The 18,901-nt window shown below is 41.3% G+C and overlaps 2 protein-coding genes across 2 annotated transcripts; one reads left to right on the top strand and one right to left on the bottom strand.

Annotated features, from left to right (window-relative positions):
* Positions 1–26: 26 nt before the first annotated feature.
* Positions 27–3,713, bottom strand: arsk (arylsulfatase family, member K). The gene is made up of 8 exons (XM_034238327.1): positions 3,494–3,713; positions 3,166–3,295; positions 2,909–3,068; positions 2,121–2,403; positions 1,846–2,017; positions 1,119–1,343; positions 765–980; positions 27–665 (listed from the first exon to the last, which is right to left on the bottom strand). Exons 1-8 carry the CDS (start codon positions 3,599–3,601, stop codon positions 391–393), a joined length of 1,569 nt encoding a protein of 522 aa, XP_034094218.1. The 5' UTR covers positions 3,602–3,713; the 3' UTR covers positions 27–390.
* A 2,522-nt stretch (positions 3,714–6,235) lies between these two features.
* arrdc3a (arrestin domain containing 3a) lies at positions 6,236–14,506 on the top strand. Its single transcript, XM_034238338.1, has 8 exons — positions 6,236–6,755; positions 8,790–8,871; positions 8,983–9,130; positions 9,374–9,476; positions 9,639–9,895; positions 10,796–10,952; positions 11,041–11,183; positions 11,688–14,506. Exons 1-8 carry the CDS (start codon positions 6,476–6,478, stop codon positions 11,754–11,756), a joined length of 1,239 nt encoding a protein of 412 aa, XP_034094229.1. The 5' UTR covers positions 6,236–6,475; the 3' UTR covers positions 11,757–14,506.
* The last annotated feature ends 4,395 nt before the right edge of the window (positions 14,507–18,901 follow it).

The raw sequence follows: 18,901 nt of genomic DNA, 5'->3' as shown, positions 1-18,901 counted from the left end.
CAAAACCTCTATGGTCAAAACAAAAGTGAACAAAATATTCATTTATTTCGGATAAGGAAATAGCTAAATACTGGGAGGAATTCATTATACTTTATGTGATTGACATGTTATGTTTGGTCCCATTGAAAGTCATTGCAAATGATCAGAGATGTTACATAGGTAAAGATCCAGATTTAGAGTCAGATTAGGACATTAAATATAGCCTATTACGTCCTGGATGATCCATAATTATAGCATTACAGTATAAATATAAGAGCAACATATAAACCCATTGGTGGCTCTCTCACTGTAAAAAATGGTGAGAGGCCAAGTGTAATCAAAGCTTGAGTCCAGCTCATCCAAAACAAAAACACATCTTAAAGTTAACCATCATTTCAACAAAGCAAAATATCACAAAGACCCATCGAGCCACTTGTCAATAGCTCTTTCATAGGCAAACGCATCTTTTTGCCAATCCACATGCCACCTCAGGTTAGCAATGACCTGGCTGTAGTTTGTCCCCACACTATGGCGCCAGGCACCAAATGCTTTTCTATTGTAGAGATGGACATGTTTGGAGACTTCTGGATAGTTCACAATGCCACGCAATAGCTTGTCCAAATGTGCCTGCACATCGGGGAATTTTAGAACAACATTATGAAGTTCTTCCTTGTCCAGTGTTACGTCTGCAAAACAAAGAGGATACAGGACAATTGGTTTAATGATTGTTCCATTGTTCTTGAAAGCAAATGAGGGTTAAGTTATATTAGGTTTCTGAGGTTTACCAAAAAGCTGTGGGGGGACAGTCAGGCCGTCTGCATAGGCAATATATTTCCACCTGCCACTTCTCAGCATGTATGTCGAGGCATTGACATTACAGCCGTGATATTCACTCAGAACCCAGTCTGGATGTTGATTCTTGGAAAACACTCTGGCCTTTGAAGGCAGAGGAAGGAGCGAGTGGCCACTGAGATGACCTACAGCTGCAACACCAGCAATGTCTGCAAAAACACAAGTGTGATGTATTACGTTTAAATACTAAAATCAAAGTATAATAGGGCTTTTATGCTTTTGCTTTACCAGATAGTAGGCAGACAGTTTAGACATTTTACTCCTATGTTTTCTGTCTGCTTCCTTACCCAGCACAGTGGGATAGAGATCTACCAAGGACACTATCTGGTTAACCTGCAGGCCAGACATCAGCCCAGGTCCCATGATCATCAGGGGAACGTGGGAACTGCCCTCAAACATCGACATCTTGTAGAACTGCCGGTGCTCCATGGCCATCTCTCCGTGGTCAGCCGTGAAGATCACCACAGTGTTGTTGAGCAGGCCAGTCTCTCTCAGAGCTGAAATCACCTGACCTGGAGGGGTGAGGAAGCGCGGACAAAATGGCAGATAACTCAAAATCAATCTCTCTTACATATCATTGTGCATTTATTTATTCATGGGAGTTTTACTGAGAGTAATTAAAGTTAAAGTGGCCATATGTTCTTACATGCTGCACCGAAGAAAAAATAAATACTGTTTAAAATATTCTGAATAATTTACATTTTATAGATTTCGATTTAAAGTTACGCTCGACCTTGTTTTATAGCTGGCTTTGATGGAAACACTGTCACTCTCTAACACTACTTCACTTTACTACTTTTGGTATTTTGTCCACGTTGAGATCCAGTAAGAATAAGACTGCTCTTGTAGGTTTGGGGCTGCCCCATTAGTTATCTTTGCAACAGAGTTCGGTTTCAATTTAGGTAATCTATTACGGTGTGCAAAAGACTATGCTAGCGCCTTAAGTTAGATACGAAAACCCACTACCTTTACTTTAAGAGTCTGTCCCCTGGTGAATTACTTCTGCTAACTAACCCAGCATTGCATCAGCTTCAGCACACATGGCATAATAGAAGGCTCTTATGCTTTTGATTTCCTCCACAGTGAAAACACCGCTGCAGTTTTTGGTGAAGGTGGAGTAGAAGTCGACGGGGTGCATGGCATCAACAGGAAGCCATTTAGGAACAGTGATGAGCTCTGAAGACACCTGTGTGGAAGAACAATTGTTTATGGTGATTTATATAAAAAACATACACTATTGTTTTGCAATAGTGAGGATTTAAAAAAAAAAAAATAGGGAATGAAAATGCCTTTTTCAGCCAGTAGGGTGAAGTGAGGAAAGTGGATCCTCCTGCAGTGGGTCCCAGGGATTCCGTTTTATAGGGGTGAGGTAAATTGAGGCCGAGGTAAAGAGCGAAGGGCTGGTGTGAGGACGCAGCTCTCTGGTGGATCCACTGCGCAGCCTTGTCTGTGTTTTCCCAGTCTTTTCTCATGATCCTCACTGTGGACATGTTCCCAACAAGTCGAGTAACAGGCCGGCCCTCTTGGCGCAGGAGGAACTGAACATCCCGTGTCCAGGCCTCAACTCGATTACTGCAGAAATTACACAATTACAAGAAGATGCAGGTCTAGACACAAAAAAAGGAAATGGAAAGACGAAAGAAGCATCCAAGAAGATGATTCACACTGTTCTGAAGAATAGGTGCTCACATACACAGTATTACTAATTCACTCAAGCAGTGAGTCTCTAACACTTCTTCTGTGTCTATGGGCTTGTATGTTTTATTATTGATAACTTTGGACAATATTTGTAGATCGGACGATTATGGTGTGTTCTAACTTATTCTGTGTATTCCATATATTATGTATTCTTTAGTTATTCTATTTATCTTGTACTTATAGCTAATACTGTCGATGTGTACTTTTTGTTTTATTTTATTGTATTTTCAACACATGTATAATGCCTGTTAACATGCTGTAGTGACAACAACAATTTGGGATCAATAAAGTATATAGAATTTAATCTAATCTATTAAATGCAGGTTTTCTTATCCGACACATCTCATACAACTATCTTAAATACAGTTGCTCTGCCTACCTGACAGAATGACTCCCTGAGGTGTAGTCCAGCTTTCCCATGGACTTGGTCACATATCCATTCTCCTCCAGCAAGTCCATCCATGTTGTTGCATTAGCATCGAGGCATTTGTAGTTGTTCCAAGACTGAGTGAGGTGAACAAACTGACCGCTCCACATCGCTGGGGAACAAATATGATAAAGGTGAAATACATTCATGATTCCACCTTTATTAAATGACTATGATATGTTTGTCCCCAGTGTCTTTGGGTACCTTACCTGCTCTTGAGGGGCAGCAGATGGGGGAGTTGGTGTAAGCATTGAGGAATGTGGTACCAAGCTCCCTGAGGTAGTTTACATACGGCAGCTTCACAACTTTGCTGCCAGGGTCAAAGGTCAATCGCCCATCCTACAATAAGAGGAAACATTGAGACACAGAAAAAGTACTAAATGTTGGGGAAAAGCCTCTATATGGTGTTTAATCTTGAACTATAAGACTGTCCTCACATAGAGATTTAGCATGAAACAGATGAATTAAAGGCTACTGTGTTTGTGGCAGTTACTAGACATTAGTAAAGCACTGTTGTCTGACTTAATTCATACTTACAAATGCATCACTCATCACCATCACAATGTTGGGTCTGGTTCCATTTCGGCAAAAACTTTGACCATACATTTGAAACAGGAATATCAAAGACAACACTTCTTTGTTCATGCTTCACCTGCTCCAAAACTGCTAGTTTGCTATCGTTAAAGTAGAGATGTGTCTGGAGTTGATGATGAATACAAGTGTTCCTCTTTGACAGCAAACGGGAACTTTTCAGGTCTGGGGGACTTGATATAAACTTCCCGGTTACGCTTTCAAAATAAGAGCTTTTTTTCCACATTTAAAATGAACACTACTAATGTGTAATGATACATTTTAAACTCTAGAGGGCGACATTCATCTGTTTATCAAAACCTCTGTGCTACACAATATTGTTGAGCTGGCACTACTGACGCATTACAGTGTCACAGATGTACAGTATCCTCCTGGGACCCGAGGAAAACGTGTCTTCCAATTTCCTTTTTTTGGTGTGATTTCCTACCTATTTAGGGTTACAAAAACATCTTGCAATTTAGACTTTTTTTATTGTATTTTATTTTAAAATGTTACAGTAGAGGACGTCTGGACCATATTAGTTTGAAAAGACAGCCAAAATTAACAGATGGACTATGTAACGTATTATGGTTATAGAGTGATATTAATACAAGAATACATTCACCTTTATTTAAAACATGAATAAGTAATTGATCTGAACATTGCTCTTTATTTGGTCAATACAAAACTAGTTTGGTTTTTGGTGAATCTTTCCAGATCTTCAAAGACTTTGTAGTCAATGTAGTGGGAAAGTACCTCATTGACTCCAGTCAGCACGAGCTGTAGGGTCATCTTGACTAGTTGTATGGATGTGGTCTCCATTTGACCTGCTCATAGAAACAAACTTGACATTCCTGAGGCAATTCTCATTTTTCATGGCTCCACTTAAAATAAAAACAACAATAAGACATACGTGCTACTCTTGGCCCACAGGGGGCCATGTCTTTCCAGCTCGTCCCTATCTGTCTCTCTGTCTGTATCTGTGTGCTCATGGAGCCTCCTGCATCGTTCCCCCCCTTCTTCTTGACCCTCTTCTATCACAGGTGTGAAAGCCTCACCTCTCTCATCATCTGAGAGCTCAAAACATAATCTCCCTGAACTATCTGGTACAGAAAATGTCTGCTTCAGTTCCGTCTCCTGCAACAATATTGAGTCATAAAGTCCATGAAGATGGTCACTGGGGGGTGCCACTAGAATGGACATTTATAAAAGGGCTGTTATTTGAAAACTTGAATTATGTAATTGCTTTCAGAACTAATTATATAGTTCCTCACATGTTAATAAACAAGAATATATATGATTTTCATGGTAAAAATGACAATTATTCAACAATATTTGACTTCTCCTGCTTCTATACAATTTTGTTTTTCGTATGCCAGCCATTTTGGATGAAAAGAAAGAGGAACTTCCCAGCATGCAATTTTAACCAATGACATATCACTGGAAAGACCAGGATGTCCTCTGTACAGCACATCAGGGATTGATAGAGTAGCTCAAAAGAGTAAAAGGAGATGCATGTTAACAAAATGTCCACTACAGTGGACATTTTCAATGGGCTGGGTCCCGGGAGGGTATGTCAATGTGTTTATGAGAAAGGAAACTACATATATAATTAGCCAATAAATGGTGAAATCAAATAGAATCACGTGACTTCTATGGCATTTTTTTAAATTATAAGAGAATTGCATTAAATAATATTTACAATTCTAATTAGATTTTTTTTAATTGGGTTTTAATTAACCGCCATCCAATTTCTAATGCCATATATCTTGCAACCATTGACCTCTACAAAATATACAATGCACCAAATTCCTTTAATTTGAATTTGATTTGAATTGATGATGTAATATGGCACCTTGTAAAGAAATCCCAATGAAAGGGTTGTTGTTCTGCATGAGTTGAATGAGTTGTTCACATTGATGTTCAACAGGTGATGCTGCAGCTCATGGTAAAAAAGCGTTGATGACCACCAGAGGGCTCCTTGAGCTCCAGAGTTGTTTTTGTACAAACTGTGACTTCCACACAATGAGAAATCCCAACCCCCCATATGTGCATGGATCATTTTAATCTTACCACAAAAACAATATATCTAAAAGACCAATATATAGTTGTTTTTTTGCAGATGTGTGCACCCAAATTTAAATCCTAGTGCTACATAGAAGAATCCAGCAATTGTACATGGTGTGTCTTTACTGCAGGCCCCATGCAAGATGCAGCTCTGTTGTTTTCTGTTTGGTGGAGGCTGTAGTGTGTCTGGATATATGAGACCATATGTGTGGATTATTTCAAAGCTGAATTTGTAGGGATTTAAAAGTCTAGACATCAGGCTGGAAAATGTAGATTTCTGAGGTGATGCACTATGTTCTGAATGTTATCACATCATCATAATATAATAAAGAGTGAAAATGTTGCTTGAATAGATCTCTGAATGAAAATATTGAAAAACAGTAGGGTTGACACTTTTTGGGGGTATATGTGTTCATGTATTTTTAATATACCAAATGAACTGTAAAGAATAAACTATTAATCTGACGTAGTGAACATTTCTTTGTGCAGTCTTTCAGCTGTTTGACCAAACTTGTCATCTGGCTCAAAGCCTTGTTCCAGAAGGCGGAAGGAGGGGGCAGTGGAGCCCTGCGCATGCGCGGAAGGTTGTTTTTCACACAGCCTCTCGCTTAAAGTGAGCTGAGCTACTGGGGTTTCCTTGTCTTTGACTGGAGACCATCGAGCAGAGAGGAGGATGATAGCAGCATCCCTTTGCTGTTATTCAGCCATCACACATCTCAATGACCTGCCCGCACATAAACCACTGATCGTGCCTTTTGCTTTTGGCAAGGCAGAGATACTGATCAGTGTCTAAAAGACTGCATCCCTTTTTTATATGAAATTATTTTTTCATATACTCCTTTTTTTTTATTTCAAGGTCTCTGTAGCCTGACTCTTTCCACCATGGTGCTAGGAAAGGTAAAGAGCTTCAGAGTAAGCTACGACTGTCTGAATGACAGCAACGTCCCCGTGTTCTCCAGCGGGGACTGCGTCTCAGGGAGGGTGATCATCGAAGTCACCGGAGAAATCCGAGTCAAATCCCTCAAAATCCACGCCAAAGGATTTGCCAAAGTTCGTTGGACTGAATCTAGAAATGCTGGATCCAACACTGCCTACACGCAAAACTACACAGAAGAAGTGGAATATCTAAATCACAAAGATATCTTAATTGGGCATGAGAGAGGTAAGAGAGTTTTATTATTATTTTTTTAATATAAGTTTTATATTGATGCTCTTTGTGCTGGAGGATGCCGTTTGTCCTGAATGTCAGTAACAAAGCTCATTTTATATACTGGAATAATTGTGTATAAATGATAACCTCTTTTGTAATGCGGTTGCGTAAAGAGTTTTGTGACTTTGGGTCTATGGAGCTCCATCGTTACTTGTTTGTGTTAAGGTGTCAGAATGAATGACAGCAGCTTGGGGCATCTGTTTTTTTCAGAGTATTTCAATCATAAAGCGAGAAGTCGGCGTATTCGAGACACAGGACGATAGATACATATATTGCAGTGATGTATGTGCAGCTTTGTTAAGCGTTTTCAGTGCAGAAACGCATCATATTTGGTGTTTCTTTGTAGCTTTTCTTAAGTTTCCACCCATTGTTCAAAGCGGTTCAATCCTGTTCAGAAAACTGGACCGGGAGGGGGCGGAGCTAAGACGCAAACCCCCTCCCTCACCCGTGTGTGATTGGCTGAGGTGCTCATGTGTGGCCAATGACATCACTTTTTTGCAGCGAGTGACAGAAAATTCTGCAACTTTTTAATTAAGAAACACCTGCCAAATGGAAAGGCTCGATCGAAGCACCTGTAGTGTTTCAAATGATATGAAACGCTGGAAATCTCTCCGTTGTTTTGCATTGAATGTGTTTCCTTTGCACCTATAGGCCTATGTTTAATTGGAAAGTAATACGATTGTAGGTTGGGCTTTATTGTCAGCTGGTTTGTGCTTCAGACATATTGTCGTCACTTTATCCGCACAGACGTTTTTTTTATAGTCAAATGCATACTTTTAAAACGCTTGTAAGTGCATGGGTGCCCTTTTTATAATGGTTTGGGTTTAGCCCATCTGCACTTTTTTTGTTTTGTTGCTGTAGAGCATAACATATTATATGGTCGATCATAATTTGGTTCGTTCTCAGGATTTTGCTGCAGTGTTCATAGTATAAGCGGTTTATATATTGAGGTGCATTTTCAGTGTGTTTCTTTGGCGTTAGAAATAAATAGTTCCTCTGCAGCAGCCTTTTTTGTGTGTGGAGCATGAGAGGTTTGTCTGGCTGTCACACCGATAGACTTAGTAATTTTAAGGCAAATTGCACAGCAAATTATTAATTAATATTCGAGCTGAGGTTTAATAAGGAGATACATTGATGCAATGCCACGCCATTCGCCAATAATGCTCTCCGACCGAATACATTTCGACAAAACGCTGTCTATAAAGCATTTCTTATGATAAAATGGATACAACGGTGAAATACTGCGGTAGTCGGTGTGGGGAACCGGCTGGTTGTGGATTAGTAGTGGCTGCGGTGTCGCACAGTGAATGCGTAATGAGCGCAGCGGCTGTGGAGCTGCTCGCACTGGTTTAGGCCGGTCTCCTCCTGCTGGAGTCTGCCTTTTGACTGACAGCTCTGCACTTGTTTACCACACTGCTGCTGCTGCTGGGGGAGGGACTGCTGAGCTGGCAGAAACACACCCGGCCTTTCGAACCAGCTCTTGATGTTTTTATTTAAACATTTTTTACAATATATATATTTTTCAAGCTTTTTTTAAGGTGCAAACAAAGGTCCCCTCCTCCCTCTGGATGGAAACGATTCTTTCTTGCTTTTCAGAGATACATGAAAAACGAATTGGTTATTTGGATAAATTAATCCATCGATAGGGATTTAATTGATGCCCCATATAGCCCAGTTTCCCCATAATAGCCTCTCTATTCCCATCACATATTACACAATGGACTCAGGGACGAGTCTTTCTTTGTTCATGCAAAAGCACACTCTTGCAAGCTCAGTTTCTGGCACCTTAAACAATCTTTGGTGTGCTCTTAGTATTAAACTCAACTATATACATATTTCTTTCAGAGCGATATGATAGTAAAATCCGTTATTCTCTTTTGTCTCCCCCACCCTGTGTTTTTGGTATGACTTTCAGATGCCTTCGTAGAGCATTTTGCCCAGGTATGGTATACATGTGTTTGGAATATTGTCCTCCTTGTTTTTCAGACGATGACAACTCGGAGGAAGGACTCACCACTATCCTTTCAGGAAGACATGAGTATGCATTCAGCTTCGAGCTTCCACAGACGTGAGTGTCTACTGCCCCTGAGTCACGGAATATCAACATCATTATTCAGCTGTAGTAGTGTAAGCTTTTGACTGTTAATGTAACCCTTTCGCTTATTTTTCTTACATGTAGACCTCTGGCTACCTCTTTCGAAGGGAAGCATGGCAGTGTGCGCTATTGGGTAAAAGCAGAACTCCACAGGCCATGGCTCCTGCCCATGAAGACCAAGAAGGAATTCACAGTCTTTGAGCACATTGACATCAACACTCCATTATTGCTGGTAAGTTGTCTTGAAACAACCTTAAGATTTAAAAGTGTCTTTTAATTGTGTCTTTGTCCCTGGGGAATCTGAATTCAGTGAGGCTCAGTCTAAACATAATCTTTGCAAATGTTGACTGATTGCCGAATGAATAGCACGAAACAGAATAGTTTGTTCAATATAATAACCTTTTATCCAAGTTAGATTGGGAATATAGGAAATATCCAGATTTTTGCTAATGCACCCGTTTTCTTTTCTCTTCAGTCACCACAGGCCGGCACGAAAGACAAGACTCTTTGCTGTTGGTTCTGCACCTCAGGTCCTATTTCCCTAAGTGCCAAAATTGAAAGGAAGGGATACACCCCAGGTAAGAATAAGTAAAAGATTTATAATGCAACTGATAAGCCTTTGAGTCATCTATTAACCAGATACGTTGTTGCTGCATTGATCCGACTAGATAGAAAGATGATGTCTTCCATTGATAGAAAAACATCAATTGACCTCTCGTCTACCATCTCTATTTCTGTAGGAGAGTCGATCCAGATCTTTGCAGAGATTGAGAACTGCTCCTCCCGCATGGTGGTGCCAAAGGCAGCCATTTACCAGTCCCAGACCTTCTATGCCAAAGGGAAGATGAAGGAGGTGAAGCAGCTGGTGGCTAACCTGCGGGGAGAGTCTCTGTCCTCGGGCAAAACGGAGACCTGGAACGGCAAAATGCTGAAGATCCCACCTGTGTCCCCCTCCATCCTGGACTGCAGCATCATCAGAGTGGAGTACTCCCTCATGGTGAGCACAGTCTTGCTATATTTGGGCTTGTCCTACATCACATTCAGCATAGAGATCATTGGCATAACACACAGGTCGTTACTGTCTCTCCTCTTGTCCTTTATTATCACCATTACTCAGCACAGAATCAATATTTCCTAGTAGGCCAATAACCCTGGTTAAGGATTTGGCTGACTCAGGCTTGGATTCCACCAGGTGTTATCTCCACATGCTGCTAAGAGCATTAGCCCAGAATATTCTTAGTAGCGCCTGTCTTAAGGGTGCTTATAACCTCTTTACCTTGCATAATCAACCCTAAAGTCATTGACCCACATTTTGTAGAACGACTACACATTTAGCCCAGTACAGTGTTTTCATCTTAAAGGTCCCCTATTATACTGTTTTTCATCAATATATTACAGGTCTCAGATATATACAGAACATGTCTCTGAAGTGTTTGGCTCCAAATACCAAACAGATCATTGCAGCATTACCCATAATCCCCTCTGTTTCAGCCCTGTTTCAAAAGTGCTGATTCTCTGAGAGAGATTTGGTTAAAAAGAACACAATAGTGCTCTAGGAGGAGATTCAGGTGATAAGGTGTGGGGGGGGGGGGGGGGGTACCTTGGTCTGTGATTGGCTAATGGTTATACAAGCCTAAAAAATCGTTATGACATCATAAAGTGGCCAGAATCTGATCAGCTCATTTTCAGACAGGTTTTTATAGAAATGGATCAGGACAAAAAGTGATCGAAGACATTTTCAGAATCTCTTTCCACAGAGGGGACACATGTTGATGTAGAAGAGACATGAACAAGTGGATTTTGCATAATTTAAAGAAGATTACAAATATGTAATTTCATGCTGTATGGTTAGCGCCAAAGCCCTTATTCTAACTGGTGTCTTTATTTCTGTGCTCAGGTGTACGTTGACATCCCCGGGGCGATTAACCTGTCCCTGAACCTGCCCCTGGTCATCGGCACCATCCCGCTCCACCCCTTTGGCTCCCGGACCTCCAGCGTCAGTAGCCAGTGCAGCATGAGCTGGCTGGGCATGGGTTTGCCCGAGAGGCCTGAAGGTAGGTTGGATCTCAAGGTCAAGATGCAGATTTTATAACTTCCTTTTTAGCTAGGATGCTAACATGCAGTTTTGCTCCTCCTCTGCAGCTCCTCCAAGCTATGCAGAGATTGTGACAGAAGAGCAGAGGCAGAGCAGTCTGGACGTCCCTGCGGCCCGCGAGGATCTGAACGGACCGCTCTTCGCCTACATTCACGAGTTCCGCTTCCAGCCTCCTCCTCTGTACTCTGAGGTAAGCACCGTAGGGTTTGTTTATTGTCGTTTCACCATTTAACATACACACATCTACCAATAACAGAACACACAGTGCAGGACGAGGCAGAAAACCCGCTGAGCTCATTTGAAGCCTTCACCTAAATAATGTTAAAAATCACAATGTTATAGAGTACACAAGACTTGTGTACGAAACATGAGTTCAATAGTGATACCAGAACAAAGAAAAACCACAGTACAATAACAATTAGCTGTAAATAAGTTACGATAAACCTTTTTTAATCCCTGTAGGGATTTCAGGTGTCGTTGCAGCGACAGAAAGGAGTTCAAACAAGGATAATAAGAGTAACAAATCACAAATCTAAGTGACAGTATTGATTAGAGTCAAACTGGAGGGCTGCCAAAACAGACTGCCACTCACAGCAACGCCACTCAACTAAATAACATCAAGTAGAGCTTTTGTATTTATATTTGAGTACATTTCAAGCAAAATCAACATGTTTCTGTCCTCTCTCCTCTCCAGATCGATCCTAACCCAGAGCACGCCAGACGCACAGAGGAGCGCAGACTGGACGCCTGTCCGTCACGCTGAAGGGTTCTTCTGAAATTCCCCTGAGCGACTCGGGGATCTCTAAGAAAGAAACCTGCTTGCAAGGCTCAGCTTTGTTTATTTTTCTCCAACAACAACGTTCACACAACGCTGTTGACGTCGGAGAAAAACAAAGTGTCCCACCAACAGACAAAGACTTGGACACATATCCACAGTCGAGTTGGACAAATCTGTTCCTGCCTCTCCTCAGCGAGAGAAACGGGAGCCACTAGTTTGGGGCATCGCCTCCTTCCTGTCAGCCTGCTGAGGGGGGGATGTATACAGAGGAACACATATTCAGCCTGTATGATTCAAACCCCACCGGTAGCGAGAGCCCCGCTGATAGTATTGACGATGAAGAATCGGCGAGGCTCGGCCTGCTAAAGTTCCTCTTTAACCTTTTGATTCTTCTGTACTCATGGCACATAAGGACATGGCTCCTCACACAAAAGGCAGGACTCATCATGTCCCGACTTCAGCAGAATCACCTAAAGAAAACAGGACGAAGAGAGCAACGTAACGACGTTCTAACCACCGTATGAATGAGAGCACTCGGCGGCAGCAGTCAATAACAGAGCAAAGACTAACTCCTCCTGCCTCAATTTTGGATTTTTGTTTTGCACATTTTATTCTTGAGTTGTGTGGCTCTGTTTAATGAAAAAAAAAAAATCACTAATAGTTTGGTTCCAGCCTTGTAACGCGCCAGACTACGAATATAAGCCTTCAAGGCTTACCTTTTTCCTCTGCATCACTTCGAGCAACGCTGACAACAGGATTTGACAAGGACAAGAACAATGCACTGAATTTGTAGAAGATATTTCTTTTTCTCCTTATGACATTTCCTCTTCGTATGACTCATAATGACTAGACTTTTTTTGACAACGTCAGCTCACTATTTTCCATCTGGAGGCTCTTTAAGATGTTGCCTCCTCAGCTTGGATCCACGTGTGGCTTCCCTCCTCTTTTACTTTACTTCTGTTAGCTTGTATTTAGCCCCCAATCCTAGAAAAGCTTCTTTTTGTATTGAGGTTGCTCTGAATTTGGACTACGAGGATTGCAGACCTGCATTTGCCACTCAAATTGTAGCTGAAGAGAAAAGTGTGTGTCTGTGTCTGTCTGTGTGTGTGTGTGTGTGTGTGTGTGTGTGTGTGTGTGTGTGTGTGTTTGAGCGTGGATTGTGGAGGGACTCGCCTCACCCTTATTACCTGCAGCCCCTCTACTCCTAATCTCAGGGCTAACCAGGCTTGCATAACTGCCCAACAAGCACTGTCTCAGGTGGTCGTCTTCACTTGCCAAACGTTTGGTGGGGGAAAAAAAGAGAAAGATGTTTTAGCTTTTTAAATGCACTGTTAAAAATAATGAATAATTTTCCAAAAACGAGAGATTAGACCCGCAGTGAAGCAAGCTTTCTGAGATGTATCACATTCCCTTTGTTTGTCCCACTGCACTTGCCCAATTCATCCAACCAGACCAGTGAAGCCAGAATGCTAACTATAAAAAACAACGAGTGACCCTGCTTCTGTGTTAAAGAAGCAAAACCCAGCACAGATTAAAAAAAAAAAAAAGATGGCGACGTTGCCAAACCTTTGTTCAGTTCGGTCAGAACAAGTAGTAGTAGTAGTAGTAGGTTGACATGAGTAATACATTGGTTTCTCACTCATTCAACACAAAAGACCAGCTGCAGCAGAGGTTTGGCATAGTCAGGAAAAGAAGGAAAGCAGCACTCTTTTAATAAATACATATTAAAATAATAATTAAAAAGCATTCAATGGTGAAGGTCTGGAGAAATTGGTAGTTAGGAGTTATTCAGTAAAGCAGTGCTGAGTAGGACGTTAATTAAATGTTTTGTTAAGATTAGCAACTTTAAAATGGTGACAGGTGTGTGTGTGTGTGTGTGTGTGTACGCTCTTACAGAGATCCAGCTGGCAACTAACTAAACGGCTTCAGAGAGTAATCGACAAACTGCAGATTATTAAAGTGATCTTATCTTAGTGGCCTTGACACAGAAAAAGACCTGATCATTGTTCAGCGTCTACGTTAACTCTTGTTTGTTCACACCTGTATGTCTTTAGACCTTTCCATGTTTCAAGGACAAAAAGGGAAGAGGATATAAAAAAAAAAGTCCTTTTTTTGAAGCAAGATCCTGGACAGGCTCTGAAGATGATTTCATGTATTTCTGGGCATTAATATAGTTTGCTTCCTAGTTTAACAAGCAACCTTCCTGAGTTAGTCTCCCTGACCTCTCTGATCCCGGGCGGGGGGGTGGCAGCTGTTGATCAGCAACCCTTCCCCCGTATCATTTAAACATTTAGCTAACCTGGGATAGCAGACAGAACTTCTTCCACACTTTTTTTTGTTTGGGTTTTATCTTAGGGAAACTGGATCAAGCTACATGCTAATGAATAAGCTTATGTATATGTTTCAGGTTGGCCGATTCCATAGTCCATGTGCTCGGGCCGCAGAGTAATCCAGTGTCAAAACTAAGCTAAACTCCTGACCTGATAAAGGCAGGAACTGAAATGTTCACAGATAAAAAAACAACCTGGGAGACAGGATCTGAGACATTTCAGAAACAAAGTGCAATATCACTCACTGACTTTTCCTCATTCTCCATTTGTATGTATTGTTTTTTTGATCTCTTTCAAACATGACGATGTATAGATATTCTATGAATATGCTATGTTCTGAATGGTTTAACCTTTTGTCTAGTTCTTCCTTTTGATTTGAATAAACATTTTTGTTCTAAATTACAATGGACTGTGTCTTGAATTTGTTGAACACAATCATACAAGTGCACCCTATACGCTTTTTGGGTATTAATTGGTGAAGATAAAGCAGTCTGAGCAGCAGTGTTTGAAAGAATGACCACAGACCAGCCCTTCAAAAGCATACAGAGTCAAAGCTGCAACTAAATGAATCATTTACCCACGTTACCCCCACATCGACTTCATTTGGGTCATCACAGTTTCAGATTAGAAGCAAACAGGTTTACACTCTACTGGATACAGATGATCCTTTTAAAAACTAGTACAACACTGCCCCTGGAGGTGGTTCAAAACACTGCATCTGGCCTGTGCTGGCAGGAAATTGGACTACACTGAATACGTTTAAATATTAATTGAAAACAAATCCTACTTATATTTAGAGATGATTTATTAGCTCTTTTGATGTCAGAGATGGAAACAGCCCAGAAGAGAAACGTAATGTATTGTCTCAAGTGTCCAAAAACAAGGCAAGGCGAGTTTATATAGCCCATTTCAACAACAAGGCCATTCAAAGTGCTTTACAAAAACGTTAAAAGCATAAGACACAGTAAAAAACAAACATATTATAAAATGTAATTTAAATACATTTAAAAAAAGAGCTCAGAGAAATCCCCAGGTTCCTGATGACTTTGGACACACTGGACCATCCGTCACTAAAGGAAAGTTAATGCTGTCCCACGATTCCTTGCGGCCGCATGTGACCCATCTGACTTCAGTAATGGAGATAACCAATTATGACCGTCAAACAAATCAGAAGTAAGTGACAATCCGTATTAAGCATTTTATAAAGCCAAGAGATAGACATTTAAAAATGAGCCAACATAGAATAAGATAGGATATAAAATACAAGAATAAAAATGACAGTACTTAGTATGAATAGTTATTTGATTCAATAAAACGTAGCAGCAGACAGAAAAGTCTCCAGCCTGGATTGAAAATGAATTATTTACAGCAGGCCTCCAATTTTCGGGTAGTTTGTTCCAGATATATGGAGCATAAAAAACCGACGGTGCTTCTCCATGCTTAGTCTATACTCTGAAGCAGACATGGATGGTTTCGTAATGTAGCAGAAGATCAGAAATGTAATGTTGCCCTTGAGCCTTCAGTGCTTTGAAACTGACAGTAGTACTTTAAAGTGAAATGGCTCAGGACTTCTTTCTCTCCGTCTGTACATGTCCACTGGTCTTTAACAAAAGGAGTGCCATTGGTTCACTGTGGACCCTCAGGTCAGAGAAGGAGAAGCAAAGCCGGTTAGAACATCTGTACTTTCCTATTTGCCTAAGTACCAGGCAAAGTGAATTATGTGACCTTTTATTATTGGCTCACTTTGGCTTTATTGGTGGAGAAGAAAAGTCCATCAAATACTCCATGTTAAAGGGGCACTATTGTGCTTTTTGGGGTTTTCCCTTTCCTGTAGTGCAGCGGGTGTCAAACTCAAATACACAGTGGGCCAAAATAAAAAAATGGGTACTAGTCGAGGGCCGGACTGGTTCAATGTTTGTTGCAAAACTTATTGAAATTAATTTATTGCACATATTAAACCTGGAACTAACAAAGCTTAAATTATTGCCTATAAAAACAACATTAAACATTAAATAATCAGTTGCATTCATTTCTTATGGATCTATCTGCAGAGTCATTTCTTATGATTACATTTTTCCACAGGCCAACAACAGCTTCAACAAAACTATTTCCCTCAAAGAACAAAACAAACATGCCCTGTTGTCTCAAGAAACAAAGTGCAGAAGGAAACATCCATTGAACTCAGGTTGCTGCTCTGTGATGCTAGCTCAAGCAGATACTTGGCATCTCATCCTGGGTGAAAGTTCATCAATGTTTGGGCTCAGGCTCTGAGCGGAGGAGACCCTCAGGGTTGAGTGAAGGTGTGCATTCAATATACCGGCGGGCCAGATCTAATAGTAATTAAAAATTATCCTGCGGGCCGAAATTAAATCCACCAAGGGCCTGATTTGGCCCCCGGGCCTTGAGTTTGACACGTGCTGCAGTGTGTCATATAGGTTTGTGTGCATGTAAATGGTCTGCAAAGGCTCAAATCTCAAAGTTACACTCCCCCCCCCCCTGCCTGAAATGCCTCCATTGAACTAATTTGTTTACCTCCGTAACATAATGACATCACCATGTAACATTCACTTTTATTGGCATTGTAGGTGAAAGGCTAAGGGACGGGACATCTCTACATCTCACAACAGACCCGGCCAGCTAACCAATCAGAGCAGACTGGGCTCTGGTTTCAGACAGAGGGTGAAAAGAGGTGCTGCAGTATGAGAAAATAAAGACCTTTTTGAACATTAAAGCATGGAGACATGTCACAGTCGAAGCATAACATACAAATATGAACCTGAAAATGAGCACAATAGGGATCCTTTAAATCTGACTAGGCAGGGTTGAAATATTTTTAAATCACACATTTTAGACAAACCAACTAATTATGACCCATGTGATGTGTGCCAAAAAGCATAATGTTTAATTATTATTTAGATATTTCCCCCTTTGAAAAGTAATAAGCCTGAGGATGAGTCCCCTCTCGAGGAACCTCAGTGAAACCTGAGAGCAGTCCATGGCTTCAGGCCAAGTGAACTACAGTCACGTAAAACAAAACCCATGATTTATTGATCCCTGCTGAAAGATGCATGCACACGAGGGGACACTGTGGCCTGCAGCAGAGCAATGATAGAGCATAATGTATCAGCACAATAATTGAATGTACTACACATTTTTCTATAATCGTTAGTAATTGCCAATACACAATGTTCAATCATCAGGTAATGACTTTTATTAACTAACACATTTAATTTATTTTTGTGTTGGCAAGTAGTTATTTTATTGTGTTTGCAGGAGTTGTACTTAGTTCTGTAATCCCTGTAGTATCATTTGTTTCTTTAAACAGGGTTGTTTTGATTTTGCTAATTTGACCTACACGTAATGTTCAACAGTGTGTTGTCAATCAATTTTACTCAGCTTGTGTATTCAATTCAATTCAATTCAAAACCTTTATTTATACAGATAAAACCCATTGAGATCATAGACCTCTTTTACAATGGTGACCTGCTTCAATTAGTTCCAAACATTAATACAAACATGACAGAAAACAAAGGACATTATATGATACTACAGTTTGTATACTAGTAGCATTTACAGACACCAATATTTTCTGATTGTATAGCGTCTATCCTAGCTTTAAAAACATGAAATGGAAACAGGGTTGTTTTGATTCTGCTAATTTGACCTACACGTAACGTTCAACAGTGTGTTGTCAATCAATTTTACTCAGCTTGTGTATGACGTCATCCTGGCTTTACACTAATTGATTTTGTTGGCGAATACCAGCAAGTATGCACAAATGAGCTCAGCAAATTCGATCACGCCGGATAGGAATGAAAGCACTGTGCCGCTGCGTGTCTCGTATAGGCCTATAGGTCAAGCTGGAACAAAGTGTCCAGTGTGATCTCTGAAAAAAAGGACAAATGTCAGTCCTCTTGCATAAGTGAGATTTCTAAATGTCCTCAGTGACGCAGGACTCTGCAGTAACGGACGTGTAAAGAAAGGGAAACACAGCCTCTAAGCATCAGCCCAAAAACCGTCATGTTGAATACAAAGTGACAGCTCATCAAACATACTCACAATTTCTGCAAATTATCCGTTTGAGCCAGCATCAGTGATGACTCAGCAGCTCTGTCAGCTTTGACCAAGCACTTCAGTTTGCCTTTGTCCCCTCCCTTCATGCCCTCAACACCCCCCCCCCCCCCTCCCCTGCCCCTTTTTGGCTTTTGTTGGCCTTTGTGGGTGCCTGACCCCTGTGAAAAAAGGAGGAGGGGGAGCATAGATTGGGGTGGCTTGCATGTGTGTGGTGGGAGTGTTGATTAGCAAGTGCTGACGCTACACGGGCCTCAGCTGTTTCCTCTCACCAGCTAATCCCACTACCCAGAAGCCCCCTGTGATCCAGAGGTTCTCACCGGCCTGCTGTGACCAGGCACGTTCAGCATGGATGGGGAGGTTTGGACAGAGGCCCGCATGAACGCATGCTTGCCAGTGCAACATCATCACTGCGACATAATAGAAATAACACACACACACACACACACACACACACACACACACACACACACACACACACACACACACACACACACACACACACACACACACACACACACACACACACACACACACACACACACACACACACACACACACACACACACACACACACACACCACACACACACACACACACACACACACACACACACACACACACACACACACACACACACACACACATACACACACACACAGATCTCCACACTGAGGCACGGAGCACAGCATGGATGCAAGCCCACATATTCCCCGAAACAAGGGAGCA

Source organism: Gymnodraco acuticeps, unplaced genomic scaffold, assembly GCF_902827175.1.
Source record: "Gymnodraco acuticeps unplaced genomic scaffold, fGymAcu1.1, whole genome shotgun sequence".
Classification (NCBI taxonomy): domain Eukaryota; kingdom Metazoa; phylum Chordata; class Actinopteri; order Perciformes; family Bathydraconidae; genus Gymnodraco; species Gymnodraco acuticeps.
The sequence above is the reverse complement of the archived record's forward strand: the minus strand, read 5'-3'. Positions and strand labels throughout refer to the sequence as shown.

What these genes read in the sequence shown, in the direction of transcription:
- arsk (XM_034238327.1), bottom strand. Translation starts at nt 3,601, where the DNA reads ATGAACAAAGAAGTGTTGTCTTTGATATTCCTGTTTCAAATGTATGGT. An exon ending in TGGTGATGAGTGATGCATTT is followed by an intron (nt 3,296 to 3,493) that starts GTAAGTATGAAT and finishes CTCTTATTGTAG; the next exon opens with GATGGGCGATTGACCTTTGA. An exon ending in TGTCCCCCCACAGCTTTTTG is followed by an intron (nt 666 to 764) that starts GTAAACCTCAGA and finishes TTTGTTTTGCAG; the next exon opens with ACGTAACACTGGACAAGGAA.
- arrdc3a (XM_034238338.1), top strand. Translation starts at nt 6,476, where the DNA reads ATGGTGCTAGGAAAGGTAAAGAGCTTCAGAGTAAGCTACGACTGTCTG. An exon ending in GAGTGGAGTACTCCCTCATG is followed by an intron (nt 9,896 to 10,795) that starts GTGAGCACAGTC and finishes TTCTGTGCTCAG; the next exon opens with GTGTACGTTGACATCCCCGG. An exon ending in TTTGCCCGAGAGGCCTGAAG is followed by an intron (nt 10,953 to 11,040) that starts GTAGGTTGGATC and finishes CCTCCTCTGCAG; the next exon opens with CTCCTCCAAGCTATGCAGAG.